General features: G+C 36.2%; 1 protein-coding gene across 1 annotated transcript; it reads left to right on the top strand.

Moving 5' to 3' along the window:
* The first annotated feature begins 1,079 nt into the window (after positions 1 to 1,079).
* Positions 1,080 to 6,767, top strand: rpl18 (ribosomal protein L18). The gene is made up of 7 exons (XM_026926888.3): positions 1,080 to 1,208; positions 1,962 to 2,048; positions 2,807 to 2,914; positions 4,291 to 4,389; positions 5,251 to 5,374; positions 6,222 to 6,291; positions 6,633 to 6,767. The coding sequence occupies exons 1-7, from the start codon at positions 1,095 to 1,097 to the stop codon at positions 6,706 to 6,708; spliced, it is 678 nt and encodes a 225-aa protein (XP_026782689.2). The 5' UTR covers positions 1,080 to 1,094; the 3' UTR covers positions 6,709 to 6,767.
* The last annotated feature ends 6,850 nt before the right edge of the window (positions 6,768 to 13,617 follow it).

Raw genomic sequence — 13,617 nt, 5'->3', positions numbered from 1 at the left:
AAATTAATTTGACAGAAATAAAATCTAGGACAAAATACATATCTATATATCATCTTAAAAGGTACACACACTGTAACTTACTAACTTCACACAAACCAAATCAAGTAATAAGAAAGGAGAGGAAGCGAGAGAGGGAGATAGACAAAGAGATAGACAGAAACAGAACAAGAGAGACAGAAAGAGGAAAAAACAGAGAGAGAGAGAGAGAGAGAGAGAGAGAGAGAGGTGTGAAAATCTATTGTTTACAGAGTTAGGTGTAAAGAAGGACAGTCAATAGATACAACATTTTGAATCTTTTCCTGTTTTCTGCAGATTGTACAGTAGATAAAGGTTTATTATAGTAATCAGTAAGTATTATGTCGTTGTTTACAGAGGTGGAAAATACTTGAGTAGTGTACTTAAGTATTATTTTGGGATATTTATACTTTACTTGAGTGTTACTGAAATATGAAATTGGAAAAAAAAAAGAAAGAAAAAAAACTCTATTTACACCTTCATAATACTTGTTACAAATTTCCAGAAGCTTCTCTGCTTCTCTCATGGCTAATGGTAAATATTATTTTCTTTTCATGATATTTTATTTCTGATTAATTTATTAGTCAACTCAAGCAAAACGGCGTATATTGCTTATAACAGTGTTAGATCAGTGATAAAAGTTAGTTTTCACATGAAAACATGACATTACTTAATTTTATCAGTTGATAAGATTTACTCTCAGTACATTTTGGCTTCCAGGTTTAACTGAGATTCTGAGACATTCATCCACAATAACAGATTTGGACACATTATCAGTACTTTCACTTCACTTGGGTCCCAAATGACGTAGGCTACTATACACTCTGCACTTACACTATGCACTATGTAGGTTTCATTTCTCGGGATATTTTCCACTCCTGGATGTAAATAATGTGTGATTAAAATAATAAATACTAGGTGTAAATTATAAAAGTTAACCTTAAAATAATCATCTGAAATGAAACTGTTGAACCACGAAGTCATTATTAATTTTGCATGGAAGAGTGTCCACACACACACACACACACACACACACACACACACACACACACACACACGAAGGACTATAGCTATGACCAATGAGAAAAGAAGTTGTGGTCACGTGTCATCACGGTACCCACCGTGTTCTCGCTGAACACGTTATCGCGAGACTACGCTACTTCCTTTTCCCTTTTCCCTCTGAGTCCAAGATGGTAGGTAGCAGCTTTGCCTATTTTGGGCCGTGTACTTGTAAAATCTGTATCCATCCTGATGTCTCTGTTGTTATATTTTACGGAAATGGATTTAATCGAATCACATAGGTTTTCACGGATGAGTTTTGGTTAAGATTTTGGCTCATTTGCAGTTATAACACGGTTATACACTAATATACTGAGTCAAGCGGCCCTCTCTCTCATAGCTGTAGAAAAGCGTGTGTATTGTGCTGTGGCCGTTTTTCTGTCACATCAGTCCAGCACTAATAGTTTGCCTCATTCTTTTTTTTTAAACAAATTAATTAATAAAACTGAGTAAACACTGTAAGCACTGCTTAGTTGAATTAAACGAGCACACTTGGGTAATAGCCGGTCGCTAGCTAGCTAACTGTCCTAGCACCATCACTGAGTGAGTGAGTGAGTGTGTGTGGTGTTAGTGAATGTACTGAATGTGAAAACCATACTGTATGTAATATTTGGAGCAAAATGGCTGAAATTACAATTTGTCCGCTGTTCAAATCATCGTTAATTGTTTTTTGCACCCATTTGACTAGCCATGTTTCTGAAGTAGCTAGCTGGCTAATGTTAGCATAACTCATTGACACGAATGGCTAGTCGTGTTCCCCTGAAGTGATCAAAGTGAGAGGTTTTTCTCTGAGACACGCAGACTTCCAAAAGTACAGTGTACATCTGTGAGTGTGCCAGATGTTAAAAGATATCAGTGTTTAATATGCAGGACTGCTGTTTCTGCAGGGAGTTGACATCAGACACAACAAGGACCGCAAGGTTCACAGGAAGGAGCCCAAGAGCCAGGACATCTACCTGAGGCTCCTGGTCAAGGTAAGTAACTTAGAGGGTTCTTCCTTTTTGCTGTATCACGTTTTATATGTAAAATATTGGTTTCTTTAAGAGTGCGTTCACATCTGTTAGTGAGTTTGCTCAGTCCAGGTTACAGCGTGATTGCTTCTTCTGGTTTGTTTGCCCGTAAATAAACAAACCAAAAAGTAGGGAGGAAAACAAATGTGGCATGTGTAGGTCCAAAAACATACTCATAAAACCTGCATTTACTAGTCAGAAACATGGTGATGGAAAAAGGTACGGCTTTGCCAAATGTGTATCAATCACCAAAATACCCCAAACACGAAGCCTTAAGATGATTATACTTCAAATCATTATATATCACATTCACTGATTTTGTTTGTCGTCCCAAATATCCAAAACAAACTGCATTGTGCAGTCCTACAGCTCTGTCCTTTGACTCAGTTTAATAGCTTGCATATCCAGAAGAATGCTGCCTGCAACCCAAAACACACAGCATGTTTGGTTCTCGTGCTGTTCAAATTATGATTGAATCACTTTCACACTAGTTTTAGCTCAGAACAAGACTGAGACTGTCTAACTGTTTTGGTTCTGTGCACCAAGTGCTGTTTTCTAACCCCTCTAAACAAAGTGAACCATAGGGAAAGCACCAGGGTTCAGGTGAAAAGGGCTAAATGCTGCATATGTGAAAGCACCCAAAATCTTTATTTGGTAAGGTGACATGTTTAGCATGTTATTTGCTACCATGCTGTGACAGTGTTTTTTTTATTTTATGACAGTTGTACAGGTTTCTGGCTCGCCGTTCAGATGCTCCCTTCAACAGGGTCATTCTTAAGAGACTCTTCATGAGCAAGAGCAACCGGCCCCCTCTGGCTCTGTCCCGCCTGGTCAGTAACCCCACTGCATGTCTGAGAAACAGTACTGTAAGCCTGTTAGTGCTGCACTCATTGGAAATGATTGTAGTACAACACTGATGAAGTGATGATGTCACTGTTATATTAGCTTGCATTAATCATTCTGACTACACCAAAGGCACTGTTTATCAAACCACCCACAGAAAACTTAGAAATCTGGCAATGATTAGGATTCTCACAGAAAACAGGAGAAATCATGGCGTTTTGGTGTGAATTTTTTATATTAGACTTCTACACTGTCAGTATTGCCAGTGTTGCAACAACAGTTTAAAAATAATTAATCCTCGTGACTACCGTACATATGGGCCACAGGTTTTTTCCGTAGATAAAGGAAACGCGCACACAAGGAAAATTCATAAATGTTTATACGGAACTGTTTATGGTGTTTTATAAATGAGATTCTTTTGCTTGGTGTTGTATTTTTTTGTTCCCAAAACTAAGTAGTTGTGTGCTGTGCTGACGTCATAGCGCAAAGTTTAAAAAATTTCAACGATTTTAAACTTAAGAGTCACGTTTCACTTTTGGCTGCTAAAAACAAGCAAGCACGAGATACTCATCTCGGTCACCATTTTCAGTGTCTCATTAACGAGAAATCCAGCATAGAATTAGTGGAGACAACAAAAGAATAGTTTCAGGATGTAAATGCAGCTATGCGACACAAACTGTATAGGACTCATCCGGGCCAGTAGGAGATCCGAGATCACAAGCACAGTGGCGTTGATGGCAGGATTTGCATGACGAGTTAAGTTTTAACAATGAATAGATCTTGAATTCTTACCACTGAAGATCACATTAGTTATAAAGAAAGATTTTACTCTAAGAGCTGTTTAAAAAAAAAAAAAAAAAAAAAAAAAAAAAAAAGGTTAAGAATGCACAAGAATAAGTTTCAGTGTCACAGCCTCTTTGAACATGCTGGTGTTCACTTCATGGCTTTTTTTTTTTTTTTAATGTATTATTTATTGTAACAAGCTTACTTCGTATGTATTTTTTCACAAACCATGGTTGAATAGTGGAAACTTCAACAGGTTTCCATCATGTTCTTGTGTCAGTTTTGGTCAGGAGTGTCCTTGAGCTTTGTGCTGAAGGAGAATACTCTTATTTTAAAAGTGCAGGTGGTAGTTTGTGAGTGTTTAGTAGAATTGATGGATAAGGAGTTGGTTTATGCCTCTGTTTACTCTGAAATTCTGTGCATGTTTCTCATTCATAAATTGCTATGAGAAAATTTGGTTCAAGATCATCAAATTACTGATCGAAGTAGACCGGGGTGCAATGCTTTCATTGCCCATTTTATATGTTCAGCTTTATCTGGAAAATAATGATTGGATTTTTCTACTATTCCTTGTGCTTAGATCCGTAAAATGAAGCTTCAGGGCCGTGAAAACAAGACGGCTGTTGTTGTGGGAACCATCACTGATGATGTCAGGATTCAGAACGTCCCCAAACTGAAGGTGAGTGTAAATGATGCTTGGTTTTGAATGTTAGTTATAAAACCAGTTATGCTGTTTTGTTCACAACAGTGCTCTTTGTATCGCTGAAATGGTTCATTAAGTGGGACCTGGTACCAAGTCTCTACCTGATTTGTGTATTTAGCTTGTTTATTTAGTCGCGGCCATTTGTGAGGGGAAAGAAGAGTAAAACTGTTGAACAGCTTTCGGTGAATTCTAAATACTCTTGTGATTGCTAGCAAATGATAAGAAACGCCTAATTTGCACTTCGATTTTATTATTATTATTATTATTTTTATGACTCCCAAATTGAATATTGGGGGGGGATTTTTACTACTTGGAATGTACATGGTTCAAATTATGGACGTTTCTTTTGGGGTTGAAACCAAAAACGATTGAAGGTGTAGTTTTGAGGCTTAAGGGCATGTCATGTTAACCAGTCTGATATGGGTAACAGTAATGTAGGTAGTATTTGGGAGAGTGGGCTTAAACCATCTAGAGAAGTGATTAAACCTCTCCTGTTCTATACTAACTCTGGAAATGTTTAACAAAAGAAGCACTTTTTTTGTTAAAAAAAAAAAAAAAAAAAAAAAAAAATTGTATAAATCATAGATTATCATAGGGAATCACTGTTCTTGTCAAAATGTATTACCTCAGGTTTGTGTACATTTTTATTGCCCATAAGTACATAAATGAATATTGCCTTACTTTAGTTGCATTTTAATTCTATGATTTGCTTATCTCATGTCCAGTCTGTCTGTCAGGCTTTGCTTGCTTTAGTATGTTGGTGGTTTAGGTGGTTATTTGGCAGTGTTTAGCAGATGTAATGGTCACAGAAGTGCTTACTATGTCGCTTTTGTCTAGGTATGTGCTTTGAGGGTGACAGCAGGAGCTCGTAGGAGGATCCTGAAGGCTGGTGGCCAGGTCATGACCTTTGATCAGCTAGCTCTAGCTGCCCCCAAAGGACAGGGCACCGTGCTGCTGTCAGGTGAGTAAGAATATGTTTAGACAGCAGGGCACATCTGATTTTCACATCAAGTGTCAGTGTTGCACATTACAAATAATCACATTGATTGACAGCTGTGCAGGTGTGTGTTGAGTATTCCAGGCAAAAGTGTATTGTCTCAAAGTAGAACAAGGGATCTTAATTATAGTCAAATGAATCAGTACATTATGCCCTATACAATACAAATTCAGATACCAAAATTTGTTCTAATAGGTTTAGTTAATATTTTACATAAAGGCAGTTTGCAGTCCCGTAATCAGCAGAAACCACTAACAAAAGCTGAAGAGGGTGGCCTTGCTGATGCTGCTGCTGCTGCTGCTGCAGCATACACTGCAGACACGACAGCTGAGAGATTCTCTCCAATTATTGTACAGCGTTCGCTTACTGCTGGTTTTAGTTTAGGCGGTTTCAGATATGGCACTGAGAAACGTGTCACCAGATGGAAAAAAAAAAATTAAAAATACCTGAAATATGATTCGAAAGTTCAAACAGAGTGGAACATGCTGTAACCTGAATTTAATTGGGCCTGAAAGACAAATGTTTCTTGATTCTGATGTGAAAGTCAGATTTCTTATGGGGTTTCTTTTTTCTGTCCAGACTACAGACAAACCTTTGGTGCTAATGTTAATCTGTCTTAAGCTGCCCGTCTGAACATTTTTTTGAGTTTAAAAAACTTTGTGCATAGGCATGTGCTGTAGATTCTGTGTGCCGTTGCCTTGTCAAATTGGCACATGAAAAACGACCTTAAGACGATGCTTTTTGTGAAATCCCCGCTTAAAGAGCACATTCTTGAACTCTAATTGCTTGTCCTCATGGTTTGTTTCTAAAGGACCCCGCAAGGCCAGGGAGGTGTATAGGCACTTTGGAAAAGCCCCTGGAACTCCCCACAGCCACACCAAGTAAGGACATGCCTGGTTTTAAACTTTTACTGAAACAAGGTCATAAACAAGGTTCCGTTAAAATGAATGTAAATTCCTTGTGCAGTAATACTTGCCTTTAAATTCCTTACTGTCTGTTAGGTTTGTTAGAATACTACAATAAAACTACAGCTTAGCATAAATTTTTTTTTTTTTTTTTTGCACATACTGCTGCAACGCTCTAGTGGTTGAGCTGTTGCCTGATGTCTTAGCATCTGGACCGCATCTATACATTAACATTAATCCATCAACACATTACAAGGCAGTGAGACTGAACGTTTATTGCTCTTGAATGATTTTTAATTGGTTTGTTCTTCCCACAGGCCCTACGTTCGTTCCAAAGGCAGGAAGTTTGAGCGTGCTCGTGGTCGTAGACCCGGCTGTGCCTACAAGAACTAAAGCTGTTTCTTTGTTTTGTATTCATCATAATGCAAATAAAGATGGGCTATTCAACCCCAGGAGCTTCTGTGACATTTCTTTTTTTATACTGAGCAATATGAAGTCATTTCGAATCATCCATGTTTAACCATCTTTTCATGAGACCTTTATTATTCATACCCTGTTCACACCAAGAGAATAGTGTGGTCAGATTTACTGGAGAAGGTAAGTTGGTTCATTCTAACATCTATTTAGATGCATCATTTAACAGCTCATGAGTAAAATTGTTCCATGCTTATAGGCCAATGAAGAAGCAGTGCACACATTTGCACCTCTATTTTTGTAATATATTTTTGCACCTAACAATTTATTGAAAGCAATTAAAGTATATTATGCAATAATTTGCCAAAGTATTCATATTCCTGCAGAAATTTGTATTGCATCCTGCAAGACATTGAATCGTGTAGTTCTTACATCATGCATTACCACATTAAATGGAAAATGTGGCGACATGCCTGGTATTTATAGTTTTTTTTTTTTTTTTTTGGTAAATGTTATTGTTGTATGGTATCTGTACTCTTGTAAGTTTCAGTATTAATGTAAAAAGCAGCTGAACTAGCGTCAATGGAAACTACGCTCTAAGTGTAAAGCAGCTGTGGCTATTTTTTGATAAGCTGTTTTCAGTTTGATTGGCTCTGGAAATGCAGTCGTGCAGTAGTGGTTGGGGGGAATGTCTTTTTCCAAAACACTTTGAGCAGGTGCTATTTTTGAAATGCTACCCAAAGTGCACCTTCTCAGCTTCTTAAGAAATAAACATGGTCATATGTTTATTGATGTCTTTCAGAGCTATAATGGACAAAGTTGTAATTGCCTGAACAGATAGGCAGCTAAATTAATTATTGCGTGGCATTTGTAATGAATTGTTTACTAGCTTAGTAATTTTTTTTCCAGAGGTAATCAGGTTATGCATTGAAATAGATTATACACACACCATACATACTGTATATTAAACTAACTCTTTGACTGTGTCCACTTTTTGGTTCACTTGGCATAGATATGGGATTGGGCTGAAATACTCTCAGTCGTGTATGGAAAGAAATGCATTAGTATTATTGATGCATCAGAATATTTATCAGCATTTAAGCTATTATCTTCTCTAGCTGATTATAAGCAACTTTAATTTCTCGGCTTCTTTCAAAATGTTCTCTATTAGAAATAATTCTCTTACTGCTTGCTTATGTTTATTTTTTCTTTGGAAAATGTAAAAAAATGTAAAATGATTTACATATTTAATGAGTCAGATTAATGATTAAGATTACATCTTGTAGGGTTTCAAGTGCATGACATTCAAAATCGTTAGTGTCTAGCCTCCTAATAATGCCTGTGCAGAAGATTTCTACATTAATAAACCATACTTTATATTTTTTTTCTTAAGGAATAATTAACTATTATTCTATAATATAACTATATAACTATAATTATATGCATGATGCACGTCGTCTTATTTTTCTGAAAACACAACTAAACCTACCATGACGTTTCAAGTAGAGAAATGGCTCAGAGTTAAATACAAAACAGCGCTGAATCCTCAGCAATGCCAGTCATCTCTTTCAGTGGAAAACATGTCGTCAGTGAATATTTCAAACAGCTTCGCCAAAACTGTGGGAAATGTCAGCATGGGCCATTTCAGTTACGTTTTACAGAATTCATATTTAATGTGAAAAACTTTGCTTATTTTATTCCTTCCTTATTATTTGGTTAATGAGGTGAAACAGCCGAACAAGATTTTCTAAATCTTTATGAAAGAACGTGTTTAACTGTATGGTCCAGAAAATCTTTATGGTTTTATTTAATTATGTCAAGATAAATGTAGAGTGTAGGAAACAGTACTTGGAAGCTAATGTGTATAGAAGACAATGGTTTAAAAAAATTTCTTAATGCGGCCTAAAATGATTATGTAACAGGAATCTTGCCAAATTTACTCTACCATATTGGTATTACAGATTTGACCAAGAATTATTTACCTGAAGATTTTGTTTTGAACAGGTCAATTCTGAATTCCCCAAACATACAGCTGGTTTTGAAGTCTTACTGTACTGGTTGTAGCAGGATTAAGCTGATCCCTGAACCGGAGTGTTTACTGAAGAATGAGCATTTTGCAAAGCAGGATGATATTTGCAGTGGGTAACAAATTTTTAACCACTTTAATATACACTTTTTGTTATAAGCTGCTTAGAACCTTTGTAGATGTGTTGTTTTTTTCTCATGAAAGATTGGGCGACCACTTGAATTGAATTTGGTGTGTTAAAACACAGAAACCACAAAAACATCGAGTTCCCAGGACTGAAGGTGAGAACCAGCGTTTCAGTATATCGAAACAAAACCTACTGTTGTGTTATTACACCAGTGTTTTACGTAAGGATTGAAGGTGAAGTGGTTTTGCAAAGTGTTAGAAACTAAATTGGCTTTGATGTTGATGAGCATACTTGATGGGCTGATGAGTGTCTGTTGTGTGAAGGTATTCTTGTCTAAGAAGCATTTTCAGGAAGAGTCTCTGTTCAGTGTTTCGGCTGTGGTTTTATTTACAGTATTCTCCATAGTGCAGCATTCTGGTTTGTAATTGTCTGTATGGCAGAGTCAGAATTTTTCTCAGTTGTTGGTATACAAGTGTATAAAGATCTTATATAATTTTTCTTTTTTTTGCTTATATAAATTGCGCTTGAGATTAAATATAAAGACTGAAAAAAACACTTGTTTTACTGACGCATTTTGTAAATGAAGTAGAATAATGAGGTCACTTTTGGTAAGTGCTTCATAAATCTGCTGAGCAACCTGGAAAATCATATCTGAGCAAACACACACAGTAAGCATGTAATTCTTATCTACTGGTCTAACATGAGTTGCATCCACTGACTCATATCTCTCTTGGGCTAACAGAAAGTAGAGAATTGACTACTGAAGTATACTTAAACTTGATATGATTAATTACACCCTATGAGAAGGGGGGGTTAAAAAGATTCTCAAATAGTTAAGGGTTCCTAACTTCCTCAGTGGTTGTACTCGGAAGCCTCTCTGACAGGGAAACACTGTTGTATGTTTAAGGGTTCCCCCAGAGTGACAAACTGAAAAAACATTAAATTGAGGGGAACATTATTTCTCGATTGATTTTGCAGTATGTGAAGATTACCTGTTTTGTTCTCAAGGCAGTACGTGAAGATTACATGCAGTCAGATCCATAAATATTTGGACTTTGACAGTTATTTTTATTTCAGCTGTCTACCACAGTATATTGGAGTTGAAATGAAATAATGAATATTCTGAGCACTAAACAGATACAGACAATGTGTGACTTGCTTGACAGGCAGTGACAGCTCAAATGCAAATGTCACACTTGAAATTAACTCTAGCACATATAAAAGTGCTATAATTCTTACATTATTCATTCATTGAATTGAATTGAAGCAATCAAGATGTGAGTGAAGTGTAAACTTTCAGCTTTAGTTCAAGGGGTTTAACAGAAATGTTGCATTAACCGTTTAGGAATTACAGCCATGTCTTTACAGAGTCCCTCCATTTCCACAGGCTCAAAAGTAATTGGACAATTGATTGTTAAGCAGTTTAATGGCCAGATGTGGCCTGTTTCCTCATTATTTCATGATGAATTAAGGAAATAAAAGATCTGGAGTCGATTCCAAACATTGAATTTGCATTTGGCAGCTGTTCATAGGAACTCTCAATATGCGGTCCAAAGAGGTGTCAGTGCAAGAGAAAGAGGCCATCATTAGGCTGAAAAACCAAAAACAAAACAGACCTATCAGAGAGACAGCAGAAACTTTAGGAGGGCCAAATCAACAATTTGCTACATATTTAAAAACAAGGAATGCACTGGCCAGCTCAGCAACACCAAAAGGCCTGGAAGACCATGGCAGACATCTAACGTGGATGATCACAGAATTCTTTCCTTGGTGAAGAAAAACCCCTTCACATCTAGCCAAGTCAAGAATACTCTAGAGGAGGTAGGTGTAGTCTATAATCAAGAGATGCCTTCATGAATCTTCATGAATGTAAATACAGATGTTTTAGCTCAAGATGCAAACTACTGGTAACATTCAAGAACAGAAAGGCCAGATTAGACTTCCAAAAAAAAAAAAAAGCCTGACCAGTTCTGATGCAAGATTAACTTGTACCTTATAACTTAAGTGTATAGAGCTATACTTTCTGCTCAGATTCAGTCAAATGCTGCAACACTGATAGGACAGCACTTCACAGTACAGATGGATACTGACCCAAAATGTACCGCAAAAGCAACCCATGAGCTTCTTAAGGCAAAGAAATTGAATGTTCTTAAATGACTGAGTCAGTGACCTGACCTCAACCTAACTGAGCATGCTTTTCACTTACTGAAGACAGAACTGAAGGCAGAAAGACCCACAAACAAGCAGCAACTGAAGGCAGCTGCAGTAAAGGCTTGGCAAAGCACCTCAAGGGAAGAAACTCAGCTCATTTACTCTGGTGATGTCCAGGGGTTCCAGATTTCAGGCAGTCATTGACTGCAAAGGATTTGCATCCAAGTATTAAAAATAAGCCTAATATTTATGATTATGTTAGTTTGTCCAATTACTTTTGAGCCTGTGAAAATGGAGGGACTCTGTAAAATATAGCTGTAATTCATAAAGTTAATGCAGTATTTTTACTAAACCCCTTGAATTAAAGCTGAAAGTCTACACTTCAATCATATCTTCATTGCTTCATTTCAATTCCACTGTGGTGGTGTACAAAGGCAAAATTATGAAAATTGTGTCCCTGTCCAAATACTTATGGACCTGAGTGTATATTCATTATGTTTTACTTTTCTCCATCTGATTTTTATACAGTAAATTATCAGTTTCATGAATTTTTGGGGAAATGAGGTGTACATGAACGTATTGTTGTGTTATTTGTTTTATTTTATTTTTTTTATGTTTGTTGTTCTGTGAATTTATATAATGTTCTGTACGGTCTTTTAGATATGTGCTGTGCAACAAATTTTCCTTTGAGGGACAATAAAGGATTTGATTAAAGAAAGTTTGATTTTTTTGTGTGTGTGTGATAAACCACTCTTTTGTACATAGCGACTATCTGTATCTGTAGCTGTTTAATGCTCAAAATATTAGTATGTGTATTTGTGTATGGGTTTAAACCCGAAGTGGACTGGCTGATTTTTTTTTAAATAACCCCTAACATTATGCAACCAGAAACTCTGGGAAAAAAATTATTTACCTGCCTGCGATATTTTCTAGTGGGTTTATTTATATATATATTTTATCTGAAAAGTGTCTCTTATGTAATATGCTATATATATACATATATATATATATATATATATATATATATATATATATATATATATATATATATATATATATATATATAGCATATTACATAAGAGACACTTTTCAGATAAAAAAAACATAATGAAGGCTGCTGGGTTTTGTTGCAAAAATAAGAAGCAAGTGTTACAGTCAAAGTCTCCAGAAGAACTGTGGCTGCTTCTTCAAGATGCTCAGTAACACTTACAGCTCATTTCCTTATAAAACTGCACAAATTGTACCTGAGACTGCTATTTTTCTTTTTTAAAGCGAAGGATCGTCACACCAAATATTGACTGTTTAATTTATTACTGTTTACTGCTCTTTAAAGCATTTTTTTAATGTAGAAACATTTAATTTCATTATTTTTGAAGGCATCTTTGCTCTACAGCATTTCTTTGCATGTGCGTAAGACTTTTGCACAGTACTGTATATATATACATACACAAATATGATGGTTATGAGAGCGAGTAACCAGTAATGGCATAGTAATGGCATGAACCATTAATGTGGTTAATAGCTACTGAAAAATTGATTTGATAAACTCTGTATAAACACTCACATCCTAACAGCAAACTGTTCATGAACATAAATAAGCAGCATATTAGAAATCTCTCTGTTCATTAAGAAAGCACAAAGAGAGGACTAGATTAGTAGGCGTGCAAAATTAGAGCATCGCAAGAAATATGAACGTAGACGTTTTCTTGTGAGATTATAATCTTGTGAAATTATAAAGTAATTCCGTGCTAGGATTGTTCCAGCAAAACGCTGCTGGCTGAACTTCTAATCAGACCATGCAAAAATTATTTGCATGTCTGCATTTAGTATTTTATACATTGCTCTTGCAAGAATGTCATAACTGAGTGTTGTAAAGTTTGCTGAAGTCAGCAGTCACATAGCAAGTATCTGAGACCATTATTTCATGCAGGAAACCATAAACTGTCATACAGCCTTCGGTCCTCATTCAGCGCCTCAGCTCTGGCTGCAGGTTATCAATGAGGACAAGTGGAAAAACATGACTATTATTGTTTATGAGAGCAAGCTACAGGGTGTTAATACAACATGGTGGCTTATCTTTTGCTGTTTACAATGAGAACACATGGCAGGAAATGAAGCCTCATGCATAAAAGATAAAAGAGCATGAGGCTCATCAAGAGCGTGCTGTCTGTGGGTGTGTGTGGTTATCCACGTTTTCTATACTTCTTCTTACAAGCGACAGTTTGTCCACAGCGCACTGATTGTTGGCCCATGTATTTTTTATGGTGGAATTGACTGTGCTTTCTGTCTGATTTTCTTAGTTTAAATATCTTCTTTACTTTCATAATGGTGATTTTGTTTACAATTGCCATTTAAATCCTTGTTTTTTTAATGATTTACAGTGTTTACAGAGCTGTTTCTGTGTCAAAACCTTTAATGTTTGCTATGAAATGTACTGAAATTTGACAGGGTTGACAATTCTACGTGAACTACTGTAGACTTTTTCGGTTGTGGGGCAGGATTATATGCAATATACACCACATACATGAAGGTCAGAACTGTCCAAATTAATAAATGAAAGGAAGAATATGCAAAAAAAAAAAAA

Source organism: Pangasianodon hypophthalmus, chromosome 1 (genome assembly GCF_027358585.1).
Source record: "Pangasianodon hypophthalmus isolate fPanHyp1 chromosome 1, fPanHyp1.pri, whole genome shotgun sequence".
Classification (NCBI taxonomy): domain Eukaryota; kingdom Metazoa; phylum Chordata; class Actinopteri; order Siluriformes; family Pangasiidae; genus Pangasianodon; species Pangasianodon hypophthalmus.
The sequence above is the reverse complement of the archived record's forward strand: the minus strand, read 5'-3'. Positions and strand labels throughout refer to the sequence as shown.